The sequence below is a fragment of the Eleutherodactylus coqui genome, chromosome 1 (assembly GCF_035609145.1).
Source record: "Eleutherodactylus coqui strain aEleCoq1 chromosome 1, aEleCoq1.hap1, whole genome shotgun sequence".
In the NCBI taxonomy this organism is placed as follows: domain Eukaryota; kingdom Metazoa; phylum Chordata; class Amphibia; order Anura; family Eleutherodactylidae; genus Eleutherodactylus; species Eleutherodactylus coqui.
The window spans coordinates 45,756,519-45,781,125 of NC_089837.1; the positions used below are offsets into that span (position 1 = coordinate 45,756,519).

The window sequence follows — 24,607 nt, forward strand, 5'->3', positions numbered from 1 at the left end:
CTAAAAAAACGTAGCGTGTCCTATTTTGGCGCATAAAACACTAAACATGGGTATTCGCTGCGTACGGCTTATTACGTATGGAAACAATATACGCCAGCGTGCCGCACATCGATCGCGCCGGAGCTCGGAGTAAGTAGCCAATAACGTGTACTTGCTTCGTGCAGCCAATCCCCTACACTATCTTGGCATGTATACGCGCCAAAGTAGCGTTTGTTGCGATTATGTATGCACGAATATTTCATGGGGCTTTTGTAAGCGGCACAATTAAAGTATACGGCAGATTGTTACTACGAATTACGTGCGCAAAAACGGCGCAGGTAATAAGCTACGAGTATACGCTCATGTGAACCCGGCCTAATACACAGCCAACATACGCTCATGTGAATGAGCCCTATGGACGCGATCATGTTGCGGTATCCGCTGAGGATTCCGCCTTCACACGGACGTATTTGCGCGTGTACGGGCGCAGAGAATAGAGCCCATTGATTTCAAAGGGTTTGTTCTCACGCCCTTTTTTGTGCGGGCATATTGCGAATCCGAAAAAAATAGGGCAAGCACTATTTTTGTGCACATTTGCGCACCAAGGGTCCCCGTAGAAGTGCGCAAATGCACAATACGTTACGCAATACCGTGGACAGAAGAACACATCTGGTCCTCATTAGGTGAAAGAACCTTTTACATCACGCCAGGGGGTCCCATGTGAACATGCGTGCGTGCGCAAAAAACTACAGTAAGGTGCGTAAAAGTGCCCCGTTCACAGCAAATGCGCATGCATCCGGGAGAAGGAGCCCTAAAACCGCGTCCGAAATCCATGGCTATTGTGCGGTAGATTTTGCAGTAAATTTTTCGCGTGGTTTTGGCGCTGCCAATTTCGCATGCGGAATTTCCAACGTGGGTCTCCGTGAAGAATAACGTATCGCTTCGTGATGGCGATCTGCACCGAATCACATCAATATAGCACTATAGCCGCGGATTTCTGCCGCAGTCTTAGCGTCTGAATCCGCGTGGGAAAATCTGCGTCAGAATCTGCCGTGGGAACATAATATGTCGCACCCCGAGTCAGCTGACCCGACCTCGGAGCATCGTGGACCCCTATGAGTTGGGTCCGCAGACCTGCGGTTGGGCTGCGACAATCCTCTGTAGTATTATACGGCGCGGATGCAGACGGATGTGCCATTCAGGGCTCTGGAAAAGCTGGGCAGGCACTGAGTGGCCACAGGGGGGCGATATACGGGAATACTCCGTGTATACAGGAGCCCCAGGACGCCTGTGGAGTCAGGTGACCACAGTGTTTACTGTCACCATGGAGACCGCAGTCCTATCTGACTGTCGCCTGGAGACAGACCAAGCTGCAGGGAGAGACGGCCGACACATAGACTGCAGGGACATCATGGCCTCTCATCCTGTCCACGGGCTGCCGTTCCTGCCGGGGAACACATACCGGGACCCCACCGTAAGTGCCAGCGGCGGGGGAGGGGATAGATAAGTACCGACCTCCGTCGTACACGTGGGGACCGCGAAGGTGATTACGTCACGTTGTATGGAGTTGTCTAAGCAAAAGATGAAAAATGGCGCAATCCATTCATATTGACCGCGTCTCGCGGTTCAGTCTTTTTCGGTTTTCATGGCATTTATTGTCCTATTTGTACACAATCAGTTTTATTATCTCAGTGCAACATTTGCCGGTAATTTGTGAATTAAACACGTATGCGGTAGTACTGCGACTTCCTAAATGTTACACAGCAATATTATCATATGTGGGTATGGGGGATGATGGATACGGGGCGTCGTGCCAACCTGGGGTGGCCAGAGATTATTACATGTGCCCCAGTATTCAGAAAATGCAATCTGTACCCAGTGTGCCATATATATTATACCCAGTCCGCCATATATATTATACCATACCCAGTGTGCCATATATATTATACCCAGTGTGCCATATATATTATACCATACACAGTGTGCTATATACATATAATACTACATCCAGTGTGCCATATATATTATACCATACCCAGTGCGCCATATATATTATACCATACACAGTGTGCTATATACATATAATACTGACCCAGTGTGCCATATATATTATACCATACACAGTGTGCTATATACATATAATACTGACCCAGTGTGCCATAAATATTATACTATACCCAGTGTGCCATATATATATCTATACCATACCCAGTGAGCCATATATATTATACCATACCCAGTGTGCCATTTATATTATACCATACACAGTGTGCTATATACATATAATACTGACCCAGTGTGCCATAAATATTATACTATACCCAGTGTGCCATATATATCTATACCATACCCAGTGAGCCATATATATTATACCATACCCAGTGTGCCATTTATATTATACCATACACAGTGTGTTATATACATATAATACTATACCCAGCGTGATATATATATATATATATATATATATATAAAAAATACTACATCCAGTGTGCTATATATAACTATACCCAATGTGCCATGTATATTATACCATACCCAGTGTTCTATACACATATAATACTATACCCAGTGTGCCATATATAATACTATACCCAGTGTGCCATATATATTATACCATACCCAGTGTGCTATATACATTTAATACTATATCCAGTGTGCCATATATATTATACTGTACCTAGTGTGCCATATATATTATACCATACCCAGTGTGCTATATATATAATACTATACCCAGTGTGCCATATGTATAATACTACATCCAGTGTGCCATATATATTATACCCAGTGTGCCATATATATTATACCATACTCAGTGTGCTATATACATATAATACTATACCCAATGTGCCATATAAATCTATACCCAGTGTGCCATATATATAATACTATACCCAGTGTGCCATATAAAACCATAGTTAAACACGTATGCGGCAGTACTGAGACTTCCTAAATGTTACACAGCATTATTAGCATCTGTGGGTATAGGAGATGATGGATACGGGGCGTCGTGCCAACCTGGGGTGGCCAGAGATTAATACATGTGCCCCAGTGTTCAGAAAATGCAATCTGTACCCAGTGCGCCATATATATTATACCATACCCAGTGTGCTATATACATATAATACTATACCCAGTATGCCATATATATCTTTACCCAGTGTGCTATATATATAATACTATACCCAGCATGCTATATATATATAATACTACATCCAGTGTGCCATATATAACTATACCCAGTGTGCCATATATCTTTACCCAGTGTGCTATATATATAATACTATACCCAGCATGCTATATATATAATACTACATCCAGTGTGCCATATATATTATACCCAATGTGCCATATATATTATACCATACACAGTGCGCTATATACATATAATACTACATCCAGTGTGCCATATATATTATACCCAGTGTGCCATATATATTATACCATACCCAGTGTGCTATATACATATAATACTATATCCAGTGTGCCATATGTATAATACTACATCTAGTGTGCCACATATATAATACCATACCCAGTGTGCCATATATATAATACTATACCCAGTCCAGTGTGCCATATATATAATACCATACCAAGTGTGCCATATATATAAACATACCCAGTGTGCCACATATATAATGCCATACCCAGTGTGCCATATATTATACCATACCTAATGTGCCACATATATATTACCATACCCAGTGTGCTACATATATAATACCATACCGAGTGTGCCATATATATTATACCATACCCAGTGTGCCACATATATTATACAATACCCAGTGTGCCGCATATATTATACCATACCCAGTGTGCCATGTTTATAATACCATAACCAGTGTGCCATGTATAACCATAGTTAAACACATATTCGTCAGTACTGTGACTTCCTAAATGTTACACAGCATTATTAGCATCTGTGGGTATGGGGTATGATGGATACAGGGCATCGTGCCAACGTGGGGTGGCCAGAAAATGCATACCGTACCCAGTGTGCCATATATATATATATATATATATATATATATATATAAAATACTATACCCAGTGTGCCACATATATAATACAATACCGAGTGTGCCACATATATATAATACTACACCCAGTGTGCCACATATATATAACCCCATGTATAGGGTGGGTCACAGAATAGAACAACATGTTTATGAAAGCTAAAAGAAAATCCAAAGCAACCAATCACAGCGCAGCTTTCATGTTACCTCAGCAGTATAATATATAAAAACCAATCACAGCGCAGCTTTCATGTTTCCTCAGCAGTATCATATATAACAACCAATCACAGCGCAGCTTTCATGTTTCCTCAGCAGTACAAGTAATGAAAGCTGCGCTTTGATTGGTTGCAATGGGCAACAAAGATTTTCTTATAGGCAGAAGAGTGCGGTGCCGGTTCTTCTGTGGCCACCCTGTATAATACTGTACCCAGCCTGTCCTATACATACTGCTATCCCCAGTGTGCCTTATATCACATTATATTCTTTTCCATTACCAGAAATCTGCTTTCCAGCGCTCTCAGACGCTGACGTATTGTAAGGGGTTCAGTCGCCCCCTGCTGCCCACCGTTGGGATCGGTAGGGATCCAATCACAGTGAACCAGCTGTCCCAGGCAGAACTGGATGAACTCGCCAACAAGAGGCCTACTCTGACCTATGGGCAAGTGAGGCAGGCCCCGCCGTCCAGCTTCATCCCGGTCTATGTGGCCTTCGACAAAAAGGTAAATCAGGACATAATAAATAATACCGCAAGCGGCGTAAGCACAGAAGCCTGGATCCGGTGTTCCTGCAAGTCGTAAATCACTTACTGTCCTTATAAACATCCAGTGACGTCTCAGTTTTTCCAACTTCTAGGTGTTAAGATTTGATGCCTACTTCAAAGAAACTGTCCCCATCTCCCAAGACGAACACTACAGGGTGCGAAGAGTGAGCGTGTATTACTACCTGGAAGATGACACTATATCCGTGGTGGAGCCCCCGGTGGGGAATTCCGCAATTCCTCAAGGCACATTTATAAAGAGGCAGAGGCACCCTAAAAACGACAGCGGGGATCATTACCACTGGAAGGACCTGAACGTGGGCATTAACATCACGCTGTACGGCAGGACGCTCCGCATTGTGAGCTGCGACAAGTTCACACAGGTAATGAACCAAAGGAGGCGACATTAATGTGAAGGTTCTAACATCAGAGCGACATGCCAACTGACCATGGCCAGCCTTAGCCTACCTTAGTTTTCCAAAGGGGTGCCAATGATTCCCCCTAGGCCCACCGGGTCAGATGATCTTCATCTATGTGACAGTGTCTTGGTCTTGTGGAGCTACATAAATCCTCTTTCTACCGTCTTTCTTCTCCACTCTGATGTTCCAAGACTCCACTGTTAGTTCATTGGTGTTCCTGCATCACAGTTCTACTACTGTATTTATGTACTAAGCTTGGCTCTGGTGCTGTATGTGTTTTATGAGCTAGATTCTGGTGCTGTATTTATGTACTGAGGTGGGTTCTTGTGCTGCATTTGTTAAGTGTTTGGTTCTGGTGCTGTATTTATGTACTGAGTCTGTTTACTCTGGTGCTGTACCAACGTACTGAGTCTGGTTCTTGTGCTGTAATTATGTACTGAGGTGGGTTCTAGTTTTCTATTTATTTTGTGAGCTTGGTTCTGGTGCTGTATTTATGTACTGAGGTGGGTTCTTGTGCTGCATTTGTTAAGTGTTTGGCTCTGGTGCTGTATTTATGTACTGAGTCTATTTACTCTGCTGCTGTACCAATGTACTGAGTCTGGTTCTTGTGCTGTAGTTATGTACTGAGGTGGGTTCTAGTTTTCTATTTATTTTGTGAGCTTGGTTCTGGTGCTGTATTTATGTACTGAGGTGGGTTCTTGTGCTGCATTTGTTAAGTGTTTGGTTCTGGTGCTGTATTTATGTACTGAGTCTGTTTACTCTGGTGCTGTACCAACGTACTGAGTCTGGTTCTTGTGCTGTAATTATGTACTGAGGTGGGTTCTAGTTTTCTATTTATTTTGTGAGCTTGGTTCTGGTGCTGTATTTATGTACTGAGGTGGGTTCTTGTGCTGCATTTGTTAAGTGTTTGGCTCTGGTGCTGTATTTATGTACTGAGTCTATTTACTCTGGTGCTGTACCAATGTACTGAGTCTGGTTCTTGTGCTGTAGTTATGTACTGAGGTGGGTTCTAGTTTTCTATTTATTTTGTGAGTTTGGTTCTGGTACTGTATTTATGTTATGCGATGCATTTATCTTATGTGTCAGCAGCCACATTACAGGGACTACCTGTAAAAGTAGTGACTTGGGAACCCCATAGCAAAGACTGTCTCCAACTTGGAGAATCCAAAGTTGATAACTGGGGTTCTCCAGATTTTGCCTCCACAGATAGTCCAAAGTCAAACCAGTATACAGCGAGGTGGGTTCATAGAGAGTGATGAATGAGTGGAACAGGTTACCAGAGGAGGTGGTGAGTTCTCCTTCAATGGAAGTCTTCAAACAGAGCCTAGACATCTGTCTGGGATTATTTAGTGATCCTGCACTGAGCAGGGGGTTGGACCCGATGACCCTGGAGGTCCCTTCCAACCCCATGATTCTATGAACTGCCTGCCTGACACCGAGCTCGGTTCTGGTGCTGTATTTATGTACTGAGCTTGGCTCTGGTGCTGTATTTCTGTTTAGAGCTTGGTTCTGGTACAGTATTTATGCACTGAGCTGGTCTGGTGTTGGTATGCTGCTATCTTGCTGCTTTCTGAACAAGAAGAATACAAGCTGACTTCCTATCAGTAGATTGTATGTAGTTTTTTTCTTATGATAGTGGGTGGCAGAAAAAATTCTGCACAGGGTGCCACCCCACCTAAGGCTGGCACTGTGACCGGCAGCTATAGGGAAGCATCTGGTCACAGCAAAGTCGCAGTATGACGCAGCTCATTATACATATACGACATGTTATAATTGTCTCAAACTGCCCTAATTAAAGAAACACTTTAGATAAAAATGTCCTGCCGCCCCAGTAATGTACTCCACACAGATGTCAGTCATTTGTTGTCTGTCACAGGATTTCCTAGAGAGCGAGGGTCTCGAGCTGAACATTCCGGAAGAAATCCCTCCTGATCCCTACACTGAGTTCCGCAGGGAGCCAGACCGCACCTACATAACGCCGTCAGACTTTGATAAGCTCAAGCAGTACCTAACCATGGACCGCAAGGTAACAGCCTTACAAGTACTATACGCTTCCTGTCATCCGGCATCAAGAAGACTTTTCATTCGCTCACCATTTTCAAGCCCTCTGCTTGCTGTCAGTGAATGTTAATATAGTTATTTACTTTCAAGCAAGCACAGACGTAAGCGCTGCCGTGTGATAACACCCTAAGGGGTCTTTCATATGCACCATATCGCATATCTGCCATAGACTTCTATGGAGACCCTTGGCACACAAAAACAGAGCAGGTCCTATTTTTTGGTGCGTTTAAGAACTGCGCGTCCAGAAAAGAGGAAATGGGAAGGAATTCATTGAAATCATTGGGTTCTATTCTCTGCGTTTCGCTCGCTCAAATTGCATGTGCGCAAATATGCCCCGGCGAAGAAGCACGGAGGGACCTTACACGCGTGCAGATTGTTTCCATCAGATGCACCTATAGACGCAGCTTAATCTGCATGCTTCTCGTGTGAATAAGCCCCTAGACACATTCAGACATGCAGATTTTAGTGCGGATTTCGGCAGCTTCCGGTTATGAATGAGAATATTCCCATCTACTGACAGCAAGCAGAGATCTTGACACTCACGTTCTTGCTTTGCGAGCAGCTGTACTGACATTAGACGTTGCCCGCCAGGTCCTGCGGTTTTTCTCACTCTGGGATGACTCGGACAGCATGTTCGGAGAGACGCGACCGGTCATTATACACTATTACCTGGTGGATGACACGGTGGAGGTCCGGGAGGTCCACGAAAGAAATGACGGGAGGGATCCCTTCCCCGTACTGATGAAGCGGCAGCGCCTACCAAAGTCTATGAAGGATCTAAGAGGTGAGAGTGATGGATCGTGCCGCAGGCGCTTGGGTGAGTTTGTGATCCCCCTGATGAAGAATTCCAACCTCTTAGGGCTCCTTCATACGAATGCATGCGCATTTGCACTTTCTTGCGCAGTGAATGATGTTTTCTTGCGCGCGTATCAGCGTATTTTTCAACGCATATTCCATTTTAACGCAGCAAACAAAGACGCACCGCTTGAAATGTCTAATTAGTCTAATGAGTTCCAGCGGAATTAATCAGCGTATTGCGCATCTCTTTCCGTATTGCTTGCGAGTATTTGCCACCCCATAGACCTTTTGTGCGCAAATGTGCAGAAAAGTAGAGCATGCTGCGTTTTTTTGTGCGACTGAAATGTGTGTGCAAAATCCGGACATGTGAACGAATCCAATGGGTTCTATTCTCGGGGGGTTGCGTGCGTTCGTTTTCTGCGCACAAATACTCCTGCGTGAAGAAGCCCTTATCACATTTCATCTTCTCCCCTCAGACACCTTTCCGAAGTGCGTCCTGGAAATCTCCGCCCGGGAGGTGACGGAGTGGTATTCCCCCCGGGATTTCATCGTGGGCCATCATGTCACCATTCTGGGGCGCAAGTTCTTCCTGTATGACTGTGACGCCTACACCAAAGACTTCTACAAGGAGAAGCTCGGAATCCAAGAACTGAAGCCTGCTGACGTCAAGAAGCCGAAGGAGGAGGAAGTGAAGCAGGTAGACCAGTTCGCTGCCCAAGACCTGTATCTTAAAGGGTGTTCTGGGCATTTAACCCCTTTTAGTACTGATGACCCATCCACAGGATAGGTGATCAGTGGGTGATCGACGGAGGTCTGATGCTCGGGAATCTCAGCAATCACCTGATCTCAGCCTCCTCCGCAGTCACTGCAGCGGTCCGGATGTTGACGGCTCCGCTCACATTGGAGCTGGAAGTGTTATAGATGGTATAGTCCCCACTTGGAGCAAAGCCTTCTACTATACTTCTGGTATACTGATACCAATGCAGATGTCCGGCCACGCTGCAGTGAGTGCAGAGATCAGGTGATCATTGGGGGTCCCAAGTGGCAGACCTCTGCTGAACAACTACTGATGATCTTTCCAGAGGATAGGTCATCAATACTATAAGGGGTTAAATGCTTGGAATACCCCTTTAATACCTAGGCCAAGGCAGAGAGACTAATTGGTACCCACTTTGCATATCGAAAAAAAAGTGGCATATAGACATGCGTATAATAATGAAGTCTCCACTTACTGGTCAACTATCAAAAAGGGACATTAGATAAGATACTGAAAGCGGTGTGTGGTGTTATGCTCCACCCATTTATAGAAGACACGCCCTCCAACCTAATTAATTCAACTCACAAATAATACGTATCACCTGTTCATCACCCCCAAAATAAATTTAGCTCCCAGATCATAACTCATTGTATGTAAGACAAGACCCCCCAAGAGAAATGCAGATCACCTTAATAAAGATGTAAGATCAGACTCGCAATAATCATATTTCCTGCCTAGACTATCCAAGAACCCCTAGACCTCAGAGCAGACCCCTAAATAAGGACTCCAGAACACTTAAAGACGTCAAACCCCACCCCCTTTACAGAACATCTCCCCTTAATACAGACCTCAGTGCAGATGCCCCTTTTATACGAACCTCAGTAGTAATAGTGTCCCCCATTGTAGCCCCAGTAGTAATAGTGTCCCCTATATTAGCCCCAGTAGTAATAGTGATGTCCATTGTGGCCCCAGTAGTAATAGTGGCCCCCATAGTGGCCCCAGTAGTAGTAGTGCCTCCCATAGTGGCCCCAGTAGTAATAGTGCCCCCCATAGTGGCGCCAGTACTATAATGTCACTTATATTGGCCCCATTAGAAATCGTGACCCCCCCATAGTGGTTCCAGTAGTAATAGTGACCCCCATAGCGGCCCCAGTAGTAATAGTGTCCCCTGTATTAGCCCCGCTAGTAATAGTGATGTCCATTGTGACCCCAGTAGTAATACTGACCCCCATAGTGATCCCAATAGTAATAATGACCCCACTGTGACCACAGTAGTAATAGTGATGCCCATTGTGGCTCCAGTAGTAATAGTGACCCCATAGAGCCCCAGTAGTAATAGTGCCCCCATAGTGGCCCCAGTAGTCATAGTGGATGCAATAGTAATAGTGCCCCCCCCCCCCCCCCTCCTTCCATAGCTGCCGCAGTAGTAATAGCAAACTCCCATATTGTTCTCGGGCCGAGCAGCATCCCTACAGGCATTCTACTTACCCTGCCTGCAGCTCCCGTTCAGCGGTAGTGCACACTCTATAACCGCTGGCCTCTCCCCTCTGGTGCCTGTGTGCGTCATACTGTCCACAGCGCATCCGCCGAGGTCCCACTGCAGCTTCTGCGGCCGCACCATCTGCCTACCTCACATGTATGGCATTTCGTATAAGCCCCTTACCCCCATGATGTACATGCACATCATGGGGTAGGGAGGGATTAAAGGGTATATAGGATTAATCCATTCCAGACCGGTTCCCCCCAGCTGAAGCATTCTCTTTCCCGCCTCTTTCTCCTCCAGGAGATCCCTCCATACAACGGTTTCGGTTTGCTGGAGGACTCCCTTCAGAATTGTCTCACTTTGGTGCCCAAACCACCCAAGAAAGATGTGATCAAGATGCTGGAGAATGACCACAAAGTCCTAAGATACGCCGCCACTCTGGTACGCTCCTCCGTCCTGCTTTGTATTTATAAAGAGGTCCTATAACTTTTGAGCCTTCTATCGGGTCTAATGATTCCCAGTATTTGCCCCTAGGAATCCATGAATCCTGAAGACAAAGGACGACGTTTCATCCTGTCCTACTACCTGTCCGATGACACCATCAGTATTTTTGAGCCCCAAATCCGCAATTCAGGAATCATCGGAGGAAAGTTCTTGGAAAGGAGCAAAATTCCCAAACCGGACTCCTCTATAGACAATCCCAGCTACTATGGTCCAGCTGACCTCACCATTGGAGCAGTTGTTGAAGGTAAGTCGGTTATATCCATAAGAACCTCAACTGTGGATGAAGAGAAGAGCCCACCAATGTGTCGAGATGAAACAAGATACAAGAAGGACCAGAGGACCCAGGCGTAGAAGAGTTAGGCATTTTATTTGGAGGCGCGTTTCAGTGCCAGATTGATACCTTCAGGCCTGAAGAAGGATTCACTCTTACACCGAAACGCGTTGCCAAATAAAGTGTCTAATTCCTCTACGCCTGGGTCCTCTGGTCCTTCTGTTGCTTGATGTGCATTGATAATATGAATATTAGCTATATAGAGAGTGCCCTCTAGTGGTAGTGACAGGAGGAAAAATATCTGTAGGTACTACTTTAACAACTCCATTTCTCCAGTTTTCAGGTATCGATTCATCATCATGGACGCTGATCTATATGTGTTGAACTACATCACGTCTCACAAGCATCAGTTTCCCTGTGAAGTGCTAAGTTCATGGAAGAAACACTTCCAGCCACAAGAGGGAGACAGAGAGCCGGGGTAAGAGGATGTGGGAGAAATCTGCAAAACCTAAACCAATACAGGAAGAGTAACACGGCGCACGTAACTGTCGATTATAGAAATATGCCGTTAATCTGACGGGACTTGATACATGAAGGGTTGTCCAGAGCTTGTACTATTGATGACCTATCCTGAGACTCTTGAGGTTGCCTTCAAAGGGCCGATTGTAATTGTAAGACTGTATAATAATAGTGACCCCCATAGTGGCTGTAGTAGCAATATGGGCGCCAGCAGTGATCCCCAGAACAATAGTGATCCTAGGACTAATCGGGTCTCCCAATAGTGCCCCCCCCCCCTTCCCGCTCCCATAGTGGTCCCAGTAGTGCTTAGGGTTACTATCCGGCCGGTAACTCACTGGCCAGGCTGGTGCCGGTATTTTTTAATGCTTTCTGGAAGCGGAGCTTGAATTTCCCACCTCCAGCAAAGATAATGCTCTGATTGGCTTGCCAGTGCCGGCTTCAGCCAATTAGAAGCCGGCGTTGGGTTAACCAATCACAGCCATTCAATGACGTCCTTGAATACCTGTAATTGGTTAATCCAGCACTAGCTTTTGTAGGCCGGCCGGCGCTGGCTAGCCAATCATCCACAGGGCTTTGTTGTCCTCCTTCTCCGGGGACACGACACGTGCGGGAGGCGGTGATGTCACTTCGGGCGTGTGATCCCGGCCTGAGCCTGGCCCTGCACTGTACACTGGAAATCCTCCTCTTCATGGTTCCACGGCTGAGGACTCTCGGGTAAGTTGCTGACAGCCGCTGCTGCCATCATCCCTGTGTAACTGCCGTTGGTTCCCCCCCAAGCCCTCTTCCATCTCACTTGACCCATTTGGTAACTATTTGAACTACTACTGGGACAGGTGACAGTGGGGGAGGGGCTGCACTTTGGGGGGCAGCTGGTGGGAAGTCCTGCCTCAGTAATTTTGTCAGGTGTAAGAGAGTCAGACCTATAGTCCGTGCGTCCCTCAGTTAGTCAGTCAGTCTCATAGTCTGTCCATTCCATAGTCCGTCTGTCTGTTCCTCAGTTAGTCAGTCCTGTAGTCCGTCTGCCTGTTAGTCAGTCTTTTAGTCTGTCTATCCCTCAGTTAGTCCTATAGTCTGTCCGTCTCTCAGTCAATCTTATAGTCCGTCTGTCCCTCAGTTAGTCAGTCAGTCTCATAGTCTGTCCATTCCATAGTCCGCCTGTCTGTTCCTCAGTTAGTCAGTCCTGTAGTGCGTCTGTCTATTAGTCAGTCCTTTAGTCTGTCCGTCTCTCAGTTAGTCCTATAGTCTGTCCGTCTCTCAGTCAATCTTATAGTCTGTCTGTCTCTTAGTCCATCTGTCCCTCAGTTAGTCAGTCAGTCCTTTAGTCGCGCTCGCCAATGTGTGATTCTTTATGGCCCCCTGTCCACGGTTGTCGCGCATGCGCAGAATGAAATTTTGGCCCTGTGATAAGACACTCCCCTTTTTTTACCATGGCCGGTAATTTTTTGTGCCAAGGTGGCAACCCTAGTAGTGATAGTAACTACCCATGATGGCCACAGAAGTAATAGTAACCCCTTTAGTGGCCTGAGTAGTTATACTGCCCCTCATGGTTCTCCTGTAGTAATACTGTCCCCTATATTGGACCCAGTAGTAATAAGTGACCCCCATAGTAATCCCAGTAGTAATAACAACCTCCTCCCATTGGCCTCTGGCCGGTCAGCATCTCTACAGGTACTCCCCTAAGCCAGCCAGTCTGGCAGTGCAGAGTCTGTGACCTCTCCCTGCCATCTGTGATGCAAATAGGACGCTGGTTGGTAGAGGTCAGCCATCACAGACTGCACTGCTGCCACTGGACCAAGCAGCAAGGCTAGCAAGCCACATAAAACGAGGTGGCAGCCCGGATTCAGCCCGCGGGCCTTGTGTTTGACGTGTGCTCCAGATTGTGCAAACTCTTAGGCTGTGGAAGATGGCATCCCAGATGGTTCCACACATGTCCTATTGACAATAAATCTGGTGACCGGTCAGCCACGGAAGTGTGCCAATGTTGCGGGGACATTCCTGTGACCCCCCCTGCTGGAAAATGCCTCTTGGAAGCCGCCATGAGAGGAACACATGTGGCTGCAGCATGTCCTGAACATATCGCTGAGCTGTCATTGTCCCTCGTACCAACACTAGGGGTCACCGACTGTCATGTGATGGCCCCCCAGACCATCACACCAGCAGGGGGCAGGATCAGGGTGCTCAGCCCGAGGTCTCCAGACACGAACACGCCTGTCATCAGAGCCCAAACTAAACCTGGATTCATCACTGAAGACCATTTGGTTCCCCTCCGTAGCGTCCAGTTTGATCGTTCAGAACAACACTGCAAATGTCCTTCAGCCTAGCATCTGGAAATGGTTCCAACAGACACAGATGGCGCCCCCTGTTTCTGGCTGGCAGACAATGAAACGGTTGAAGCTGCTGGTGCTTGTTGGACGATCAGACACTCCTCTCTACTGGTGGTCTGTAAGGGGCGCCCTGAGCCCGGTCACCTTGTGTGCCCTCATCCACTGGTCCCAACACCTCCTAACAGTCTGGTCAGACGTTCCTCTCTACTGGTGGTCTGTCGGGGGGTCCTGAGCCCAGTCACCTTGTGTGCCCTCACACATCCACTGGTCCTAACACCTCCTAACAGCCTGGACAGAACGGCCCGGTGGGGGACAATTCATCGATACGACCATCCAGCTTCTCACATCCCAATAATGCGCCCCTCTCAGACTCTGGTAACGGGGTGACATCTCTTCTCTGCGTCGTAGAGGTGTCTAGTGGTCAACAAGCTCTACACAAGCGGAAGAAGAAGTCACTACACACAAGGAGCCTCCGAGCCTTTTATAGGCCAACGGGGGAACCAGTTTTAGGGCCTCAGGTGACAAGACCGTTCATCTAATCAGCACAACTCTCATCATTTGTATATCTGCCTGAGATGGAACTGCATGCCGGGTTTTACCGCAGAACGACAACTTCTTCCGGGGCGGGAGTGTTTTTTGACAATGAGTGTATTAGGTCTTTGAAGAAAGTTTTGAATAATAGACGGCAAGCAGAGATCTTGCAGACATATAATAGCAGTGCGTGTCACTAGCTGTGATATGTGGTGCATGCATGTTGCAGGGCTGTGCCCGGGTTTGGCAGCGTTGTACCAGCAGGCAGTGCCCCCCCTCCAGTGTTCCCAGCAGACGTGGATTGGAAATGTAATCATTCCTGGACCCTGAATCACCGGCTCGGCGCTCACGCCGGAGGAACACATTTGGCTCTACACTCTAAATACTGACTCCAAATCCCGTCCCCCCAGTCCGCCATCAGCCTTGCAGCACAGTACAACCTCCCGGCCCGTTACACAGACTATCCAACAGCAGAAAGCCTTCTAGGTGGAGATGAAAGGGTGTCTGTAAAGCAATGGTCAAATGATTAAATGGGGGGCGCAGACTGAGGGTTGCACAGTGGAAGGAGCAGAGTCCCACCGCAGCACAGACGATTAAAGCCGTGATCACAGACTAAGGGCATCTGCAGACGGGCAAACCGCAGAGAATAGAACCCATTGATTTCCCTCACATTCAGCATTTTTGCGCTATATTTTCACACACACACAAAAATGTCTGGCCATCCGTAGAAAAGTACAGTAGAATGCATGGCTTTGCGTGCGACAGCCGGCGAGAGCGCTCCCTTCAGGGCTCCTGCACAGGGGCGGTTTTGTGCGCACAAAATCACAGACAACTCAACCCATTCCAATGGGGTTCCTTGAGCGGTTTTTGCGTCTGCATGTGCTTGGCGATAAAATAGCGCAACCTGCGTTATTTCTGCACCGGAGGCTCAATAGGTGGAACTGCGCGATTTTGCCGTGTTTATTGCTAACACTGGCGACTAATTGGGCTGCTGAGCCGGATCAAAACCCGTTCGGGTGTTTCCCGCGCCAATGTGAACGGGCCCAGCAGCACAAAAATGTGCAGTAAGATGCGCGGGCGTGAAAACACATGATGGCGTTACATTCAGAGTGCAGTCATGTCATCCTCTCGCCAGCGTTTCTACGCATACGCTCGTCTGCAGGAGCACTTAGGGTCACATAGCCGAGGCGGAGGATTTCAGGAGAGCTGATCTATGGTGGCAGTTACCCCCATGTTGTGTTCGTGAGGACCCAACTGCATGCGACAAAGACTATAGTAGTACTGGAAGGGCCATAGCCCCAGCAGCGCAGAGTATTTCAGTTGTGAAGTGTAGAGTTCTTGTTGGAAGGTCACAACCTCCCAGTTCGGCTCGCTTTTTGAGAGGGTTGTGATTGGTTCATCGGTCCAATCAGTGGTTCATTGGCTGAGCGACGGCGCTCGAGAGCCAATCAGAGCTCTCGCTTCCTGGAGGCGGGATTTGTGAACCCCGTAAGCAGGAAGCGAGTTTATGTCGGCAAAAAAGGACTGCCAGCACGTGTGCAGAAGCGCCAGAGACGAGCAGGAGGACCGGGACCGCATCGCCACTATCTGCGATTTTTTAGCGAGAAAGTTAACAGGACGCGATAAAACTAGGAGCTCCATAGGGAAACATGGGCTACAAAACATCGCAAGTCGCGGCCATATTTAGCAACCCGCGATTTGTAGCGCTGTTGTGTGTCGCACGATTTTGTGTCTGTGTTAAAGTGGCCTAAAATATTTTCCCAACTGTATAGAAAAGCATTTCTTAGGCCGGATTCGCGAATTGTAAACGTACGCGTGCTTTGCGCAGAAAATAGAACCAATTGATTTGAATGGGTTCATTCACATGTGCGTATTTGGCGTGCGCAACTCAGTAGCGCAAATAAAGACAGAGCATGCTCTGGAACAGAGAACATTTTAAACTTTTGAAAGTAAGTGGCGGCACATGTTTTTTTTGCATGTGCAATAAGCCCAGTGAAACACGCTGATGCGCGTGCAAATATGTAACATACATTCTGCAAAAATGTGCGCAAATACGCTTACACTTGTGCGATTCCGGCCTGATACAGAGACATCCCCAGGAAAGGACCGCGCGCTACACGTTTATTAGCATGGGATCCTCTGGGCACGTTATTCCATGGGTGCTGATCCATGGGGGTTACATATCTGACGCTTCTGTTTGTGTTCGCAGGAGATCTGACGGTCAAGAGGCGCCGGATGAATCCGCAGGAGGATGCGATGCAGCTGTGTAACACATGAGGACCCCAGAAGTCTCCTGCCGGAGGGATCAGCGATATTTATTCCACCCGCTCGTTAAGAACCCTACAGATAAAGAATGCAAAAAGCCGTTTCCTGTAGTTTCATCACTAGCGTCCTTCTCGGAAGGGAATATTACTATAACGCCAAGTAAGGCTTCTGCGCCTACGGGCTCGCTCATACATGCGTATTGTGGCTGCATATTACATGCTAGACCCTCATAATACGCCCATTATACTGGGAGCGAGCCATCTGTGTGTAAAATACGCAAGTTACGTGCATTTTTGCTACATAGTATGTAATATGTGACCAAAATCCGCTCGTGGCAGCAGTCATATTCGCATGAACAACACGTGACCACTGAAGTCATTGATTGCCAGCGATCATCTGATCGATGAACCGACCCTTGAAATTTGCAGCAGCGTCCTGAACCCGAGTGACGACACAGCCGTGTGCGGATTTTTATGTGGGTCCACATTAGATTTCACCCTTTCAGTTGAAGACTTCTGCGGATCTGGGTCAAAATATGCACCTATGGGGCAGGTTTTCCAAAGGGGAAAATTTTGCACCAAAATCCGTACCATCCGATGCAGATCCGCAGCAGACGTCACCACATTAAACTGAAGGTGTAAAACAATCAGTTGTGGATCTGCAGCACAATCCACACCAAATCGGGCAGAGTCTGGGTTGCCGCATACCTCTCCGGGCATGGGATGTCATTTTTGTCTCCAATGTGGCAGTGGGATGAGAGAAAGACTGTATGTGCCCGCTTACCTTGGCCACTGGTATGGGCAGGGCTGGTGGCATTACAGCAGCACTGTACATGGAGAGGAGCTGGGGAGAGGTACTAGCGGTGGAGTATTACTAGGGGCAGTCGGGATGGCCATGAGGTTCATAGAAGCATTGAGCCCGGGGCAGTTGCCCCTATTATAACTATAATAGGGGCAGCTGCCCCGGGCTCAATCCTCTTCAGACCCTTCACTTTTTTACATTTTGTTATGTTGTGGCCAAATTAAAATAAATTCAAGTTTCTTTTTTCCCTCTTATTCTGTACTCAATACCCGATGGATTATCCACTATTGGGTGTTGAGTACAGAATGAGGTGGGGTGAGGTGGCGTTAAAAAAATAAATTCCAGCCGTGTGTCCGTTAATTTGGGCACAACATAACGTAAAAAAGTGAAGGGTCAAATACTTTCCAAATGTAGTGTATATACCACTTCTATATTACTGGGGTCCTATGTGGTAGATGGTACCAAGGCTCAGGAAGACTTGCCATCTCTACACCTGCTATCACAATGTCCTGGGAAGGGGTTAAAGTGATCCCCCATCTTGGAGTATTTTCCCTGCAGTTCTCCTCAGTCTCCCCTGTGATCTGCCAGTTCCAAGTACAGTCTTGTCCAAGATGGCCAAAGCAGTCTTCAGGGTAGTATTAGGCTGCCTATACCTGCTCTCTGATTAGCCAGGACTGCTCATGTGATCAGTGCTGGCCAATTATAGCAGTGCACAGTGGATATGAGATAGTTAGAAAATTGTGGTGGCCATCTTGGATGGCTGAAAACCGGAATTGGCTAAACAGCAGAGAAATTCAACTGCAGGTAATCTACCCCTTCCTATCCAAGGGCAGAATGTTATTCCAAAACTGAAAGTCACTTTATATAAAAAAAAAAAAAAAAAAAAAAAGTAGGGCAAAAACTTTAGAAAGTATTCTTAGAATTTTTTGGTCTTTTTTACAAGTCAAACTACCACCAACCGCTGGCGCCATTTTGCTTCTACACCTTTTATTTTTTGGAAAACAGTCGGTTTACAAAATTGAACAATGATTTGTATAAAATGCTCCCCTCGCCCTCCCATGTTCAACAACAAATAAGTAACATCGTAAAAAGGAGATAAAAGGCACTTAGAAATATAGAAGACGACAAGATGGAGGCCAAACGGTGAAGACACGCAGATTCCCTTGAGGTTGTTTGGTCCATTGTAGAATTACAGTCAGCTCGTTTGTGCATTGATTGGAGGCCTGTAAATGAGTACGAGACAAGGAAGACGCCAATGGAGGACATCGGCTACACCATCAATACGGCCGCAGCAAAATACGGTGGAGCTGCGCCTTCCTGCAACCTTTCCCAGACTGCATCACTACGGTACTATTAAAGTGCTTCCGACTGGATACAATAGCAATACTGCCTAGAGTGATCTCTAATATAACCTGTGCCTCTCCAGCTCATGCTGGGAGTTGTAGTTCTGTCATACCAGAGGTATGGGATCTAGTAATATTATCAAACTAGTTTTCCGACTGATCATTTTAGGTGCATCAATTTTACCCATTTTTCTAAGCGCAAAAAAAAAAAAATTGCAAAATTTTTGCTAAAGTTCAGGGAAATGATGAGGCGCCTGTCACTTTAAAAACATATGCAGAACATAAGGTAATGAGAGAAATTTAAAGGGATTGTCCAGGATGAGAAAATCATCACTGCTTTCTACCAAGAGCAGCACCACACCTGTCCACAGGTAATATATGTCAGTGCAGTTCATCCTCATGAATATTGCAATACTGCACACAACGTGTGGACAAGAGAGGCACCACTTGCATAAGAAAGTAGCTATGTTTGTTTAAAGGAGTTGTCCCACTTCTAGCTGTAGGATGCAGACAGCTCTGAACAGTGGCCCGGGTTGGTACTGCAGGCTAGGACCCATTCACTTCCATAGGACACAACCTGCAGTACCAACATGGGCCACTGCGCAATGTACGGCGCTGTCTGCTTCTTGCAGCAAAACAGCTAGAAAGGGGACAATCTTTTTAAATATGCAGTTACATTTAGCATAAGGGGGGGGGGGGATTGTCAAGGGTCATACCATTTTAAAGGGGAAGTCAGGCCCCAAATATTCTCCAGAGAGCTCACAGATTCACGTCCGTTAATAATTCACAAGCTCAGACCCACCCAGAATTCAGGCCGCAGAGCAGCAGAGACTTTCAGGTTTTAGTTCCATATAGGTTTCACTTCGATGCAATATGGCCGCGGAACCCGGACTCTCCTGGTTCACTGTGGGTCTGGATTTAGGCAGTTGGAGGCAGTGCGAGCTCAGAGGCCCCACTTCGCCCACATGGGCATTTTGGTCACGCAAATCGCCCTATTTTTGCGTGACCGAAAAAAATCACTTACGCCCGCATTTTTTTTGGCTGCTCTGATGTTTTTGTGCGTGCGAATGCACCGCGTGTTTGCGCATACAAGAAGATACGTACAAAGTCACAATGATTTGCGTACATGCGCAGCGAATACGCAGGTTTTCGCTGTAGGTCACGTGCGCCAAGATAGGTCTGGTCACGTATTTTTTTCATGGGATCGCACATCTATGGGTTCAATTCACGGTGCAAAATCTGCTCATGTGAACGAGCGAGTGCGATATTAGGCTGAGAAACTCTGACCCCTATCGCATTTGTAAACTCAGCATTTTTCTTGTGATTGCGATGCGTTTTGTCAGAATGACTCATCGCTGCAGATGTGCGCGGAAAACAAACCCCCCCCCCCAAAAAACGCATTTTGTTCCAATAGTAAAAATAGAGCGTCCCATTGCCCTAAGTATGAAGCGTGTATTTACGTGCGACGCAGTTTTTTTTTCCCTCCTGCTTCCATAGGGAAAAAAATGGGCGATTCTTGACCAGAAATCACCCAAAAATAGGACATGCTCTTCTAGCTCACAGCATCGTTGAAAGAGAAAAATCGCCCCTGTAAATCCGCCCATTTAGACTAATCGCGTGCGATTTCTGTGCATCTTACGACGGACAGAAGTCGCAGTGAGAACTCCCCATGTAAATACACCCCAACACCTCGCTACGATCACAACAGTATGGGATGGATTGCCCCATTTTATAAGGTGCTAATGACCCTTCTCAGCCACCGTAGAGGTTATAGGGCTCCTCCTCAATGACTAACAGTGAAGGCCATGTAATTGTCAATCAGAGCATCGCTTTACGTTTTTTTCCGCTGCTATGAGCCATAACGCCAGTTTGTGATGCGCAATAGTTTTAGGATTAACATAAAAGTTTTTATAGTTGTTAGAACTTTATATTAAAGCGGAAGGGAAAAACAAAAAAGCCCTCGAGACATTTTTTTTTTTGTGCCATCCATCATCAGAATATCTGGGTGACAACCAAGATGGCATCCATAGCAACTGGCACCGTGCCCTGGACTGCCCCTCACTAAATCTACCTCCCGAGTCACCATGTAGATTTGTCCGATTCACCGTTGGACTGCACATAAACCATCGAGCGCAGGAACTGCTCCGTGATAAACACGGCTCTGCTACATCAGTGTACAGTATAATGGTATCAAAGGCGGGGCTTGAGTGACATCAGTGTATATTTGTAGTGATGTCACTCATTAACTCCGCCCAGCTCACTACACCAACGTAGATGACCGGGGCTTCTAGGATCAGTAGACACTTAGGCTAGGGGGATTTTGGCCGCACAACCAGAGATCGCAGTGGAGTTCACCCATCAGATGGGTGAGATCGGATAGATTGGTGGGGGTCTGACTGCTGCGACCCCCACTGATCCCAAGAACAGGGGTCTGATTGGTCTCCAAGGGAATGGAGTGGAGGTCACACAGGTACATCATGGATCCATTCATTTCAATGAGCGCTCCGGAGATTACCGAACCAGGAAGCAAAGTGCTTGGTAATCTTCGGCACACTCATTGAAATGATGCGGCGGTGCACCTGGTGACCGCCATTGCCTTGGAGACCAACTGGATTACATTCTCGGGATAAGTGGGGCTCCCAGCAATCGATTCCCCAGTGGACAATTTGGGGGTGAACCCCCCAAACGTTTGGTCTCTGGAAAAACCCTTTAATGAGGGTCGTAATGCAAGTTGCTGCAACCTACTGACCTCCAGAAATCTGACTTCGATGGACTTGTGACTTGCACCTCACTCATATTGACTTTAAAGGGGTTGTTCAGGGTTAGAAAAATATGGCTGGTTTCTTCCAAAACGCAGCGCCACCCTTGTCCATAGGGTTGGGTGTGGTATTACAGCTCCAGTCCACTGAAAGGAATGGGAGCTGAGTTGCAATACCAGACAACTCATGGACAAGGGTGTGTTTGGAAAAGAGCAGCCATATTTTTCTAACCATGGACAACCCCTATAATTAGATTGCAAGGGCCCTGTGCTACACTGTGGGCAAAGCTGCCATGTAGCCCCGGCCTTATTGGTAATGTAAAGGAGATATCCAGGATTAGTAAAACATGACGGCTTCGACACAAAACAGTGCCACACCTGTCCACAGGCTGTGTATGGGGCTGTACTACAGCTCAGCCCCAATTACTTCAATGGATCTGAGCTGCAATACCCAACATAACCTCTGGACAGAGGTGGCACCATTTCTCATCCTGGACAGCCCTTTTACAATCACATGACGTCTTAGGATGCAGCATATTGTAGAAACTCCACGTAGTGGCCAGCAGTATTCTCAATGCAGCTTTGGATGTGACTAGAGCACAACATGTAAATTAAGATAAATGCAATACTAGTGTTTACAAAGTTACTCAAGAGTATACATAGATTTCACCTGTAAAACACGGTTGAAGATCATTACGATTGTTAGCATTCATGTCACTGTGACCAATTAAAAGTCGGTGAAGCTCATTCAGTGAAAAAGTTGTTCAAAAACAGCGCCGCTCTGGGCCGTGGTTGTATGTGGTACTGCATTTTAGAATGGGGCCCTGTTCTCCAATCCTGACAAACCCATACAGGATTTCATTCAACAATTCTTACTAAATGCATATAATCTAACTTCTCATTGAGGGCACCTTAAAGGGGTTCTTCCACTTTTTACTATCAGTTGTCAGTACAGCAGGGGCCAGACAGCCGCATCGGTGATCAGGGCCAAAACTGTAGTAGACCACTTCACTCCTATTGAGATCAGCGGGAGTGAAACCAGTATTACACTTCCAGCCCGGGGCAACGATGCGGACGTCTGGCCCCAGTGCACTGACAGTGGACCTATCCTTAGAATAGGTCATCAAAAGTATCAAAACCTTTGTAACCACAATTCAAGACCTCAACTGAAGATACAAGACAGAAACATTCCCGTCTAAAATATTAAGCCTAGTTTGCCTAAAGGAACCAAAGACTAGATATTTGCTCCGTGAACTTTGGCGCACAAGGTTGATTAGGTCATGTGAGGTTTATCCAGTTGTAGAAGGCAAAAAGTTGACTGAGCTCATGAAGATGTAATGAGGTACTTGTAATTCTCCAGTTCATACAAGGAACGTCCAATGGAGGACAGAACATTAGGAGGACTTGAAGGAGCTTTAGGCCAACAGATCTACCTCATATGACCACAGAGGAACACCCCACAATTGTTGAGGAGCTCAAAAACCCAATGTTGATTCTTCTGCAGTAAAAGCTCTTGATGAGATTCCAAAAAAACTTCCTTGAGGACAAAAATATGGGTATTCGTTAAGAGGAAACTAAGAAGGGCAAAAGCACCAAAAGAACAGATCTGCAAGTCCAACAAGGTAAGATCCAACATCCAAGCGTTGCTGCTTCTACGCATGTTGTAGGACACAATGACAGCACTGAACAGGCCCATGAATGGAGGTAGTGCCCCAACTGGAACAGCTGATGGTGTAACCGGGGTAGGAAAGAAGAAGAGAAAAAAGTTACTGTGCAAGGGTTTCAAAAGTAGAAATACTGTAATCCTCTCAGAAGGAGGGAATGTACGTTTTCCGAGGCTCGAGTGTACCAGGTACGGGTTGAAGGCAAGTTCGGCACAAGGCAGAATTTAGGTTCTCTCTTTAAATACCATAACAAAAATGTTTCTAATGAGGATTCTTAGAAGGCACTTTTTTTTTTGTTATTCTAGCCCAGAGGGGGCAAAAAAAAAATATGAGGACAGTATTTAGGGGGCACAGTTTTAGTCCTGCCCCTCGGCATACTCCCCCGATATCTGTCACACGAGAGTTTGGCTTGGTTTTTCATACTTTGTTGTTTATTACGGAGACTTTACTTTTTTCGGTCGAGGTGTGGAACCATTCTCAGCTTTTATCAGTCCGTTTTCATGGTAACCTAAAAAAGGGAAAAAGAAAAAAAAGTTACCCAATAAGAATTGAGCAATGTTCAAAAATTTCAAAAACACTTTGATCAAGTTTTGCAAAACAGATGAAACTGTGACCATGTGATTAGGGCAGAAATATAATTACTGGTAACGAGTCTAAGATTGGGGTGGGTGGTGCTCAAGACTAGTCTCCTCCCCAAGATTCGATCTATAGGAGGGAAAGCTGGCATCTGGAAAGTGGTAACCCAATTTGGTAGCCCCTTCAAAACGGGTTTGAAATCCAGTAAGTTATTACAGGAGCTTTGGGCATTTTGGTCTTCAAAAAGGTTGTCTCATGAAGTAAACTCCAAGGATCCCCCACTCTGCAAGCCAGAACGGTGAAGCACTCGGTAGGAGTGGTGCCTTTTCTGTAGGCTCAAGCCATCCAGGTTTTATTTAGATGGCCATTTATCTGAAAGGCAGCCACGAAACATTAGGCTTTCTCCTGTAGGAAATTGCCAGGCTGGCCATGACTTTGCCCAACAATGAGTTTGCTGAGGGTGCCAGGGGCAATCAGTTGATTGCTGATCTCATTACAACAGTCGGATTTTCAAAGGGTTGTTTCTGATGAGCCAACCGCTTTAAAAGGGCTCAGTGGTTAGGTACTATTGACTTGTAGTGCTGGGGTCCTGGGTTCTAGTCTGACCAAGGAAACCATCCACATGAAGTTCACATGGATTTCCTCCAGGTACTCTGGTTACCTCCCACACTCCAAAAACATACGTAAAATAGGTGATTTTACATTGTAAGCCCCTAATGGGACAGAACCCTATGATGTACAGTGCTTCGGCATATGTATGTGCTATATAAAT

At 46.4% G+C, this 24,607-nt stretch overlaps 2 protein-coding genes across 2 annotated transcripts in view; one reads left to right on the top strand and one right to left on the bottom strand.

The window, feature by feature from the left end:
* Positions 1 to 1,326: 1,326 nt before the first annotated feature.
* On the top strand, positions 1,327 to 16,793 carry EFHC1 (EF-hand domain containing 1). Its single transcript, XM_066595294.1, has 10 exons — positions 1,327 to 1,453; positions 4,502 to 4,723; positions 4,857 to 5,144; positions 7,057 to 7,206; positions 7,833 to 8,025; positions 8,516 to 8,736; positions 10,580 to 10,720; positions 10,814 to 11,027; positions 11,391 to 11,532; positions 16,638 to 16,793. Exons 1-10 carry the CDS (start codon positions 1,391 to 1,393, stop codon positions 16,696 to 16,698), a joined length of 1,695 nt encoding a protein of 564 aa, XP_066451391.1. The 5' UTR covers positions 1,327 to 1,390; the 3' UTR covers positions 16,699 to 16,793.
* A 3,301-nt stretch (positions 16,794 to 20,094) lies between these two features.
* The window catches only part of TRAM2 (translocation associated membrane protein 2), a 33,120-nt gene continuing 28,607 nt past the window's right edge, over positions 20,095 to 24,607 (bottom strand). Inside the window, exon 11 of the mRNA XM_066595247.1 lies at positions 20,095 to 23,767. Within this exon, the coding sequence (XP_066451344.1) occupies positions 23,694 to 23,767 (74 nt within the window). The 3' untranslated portion in view covers positions 20,095 to 23,693. The remainder of the gene's footprint in view (positions 23,768 to 24,607) is intronic.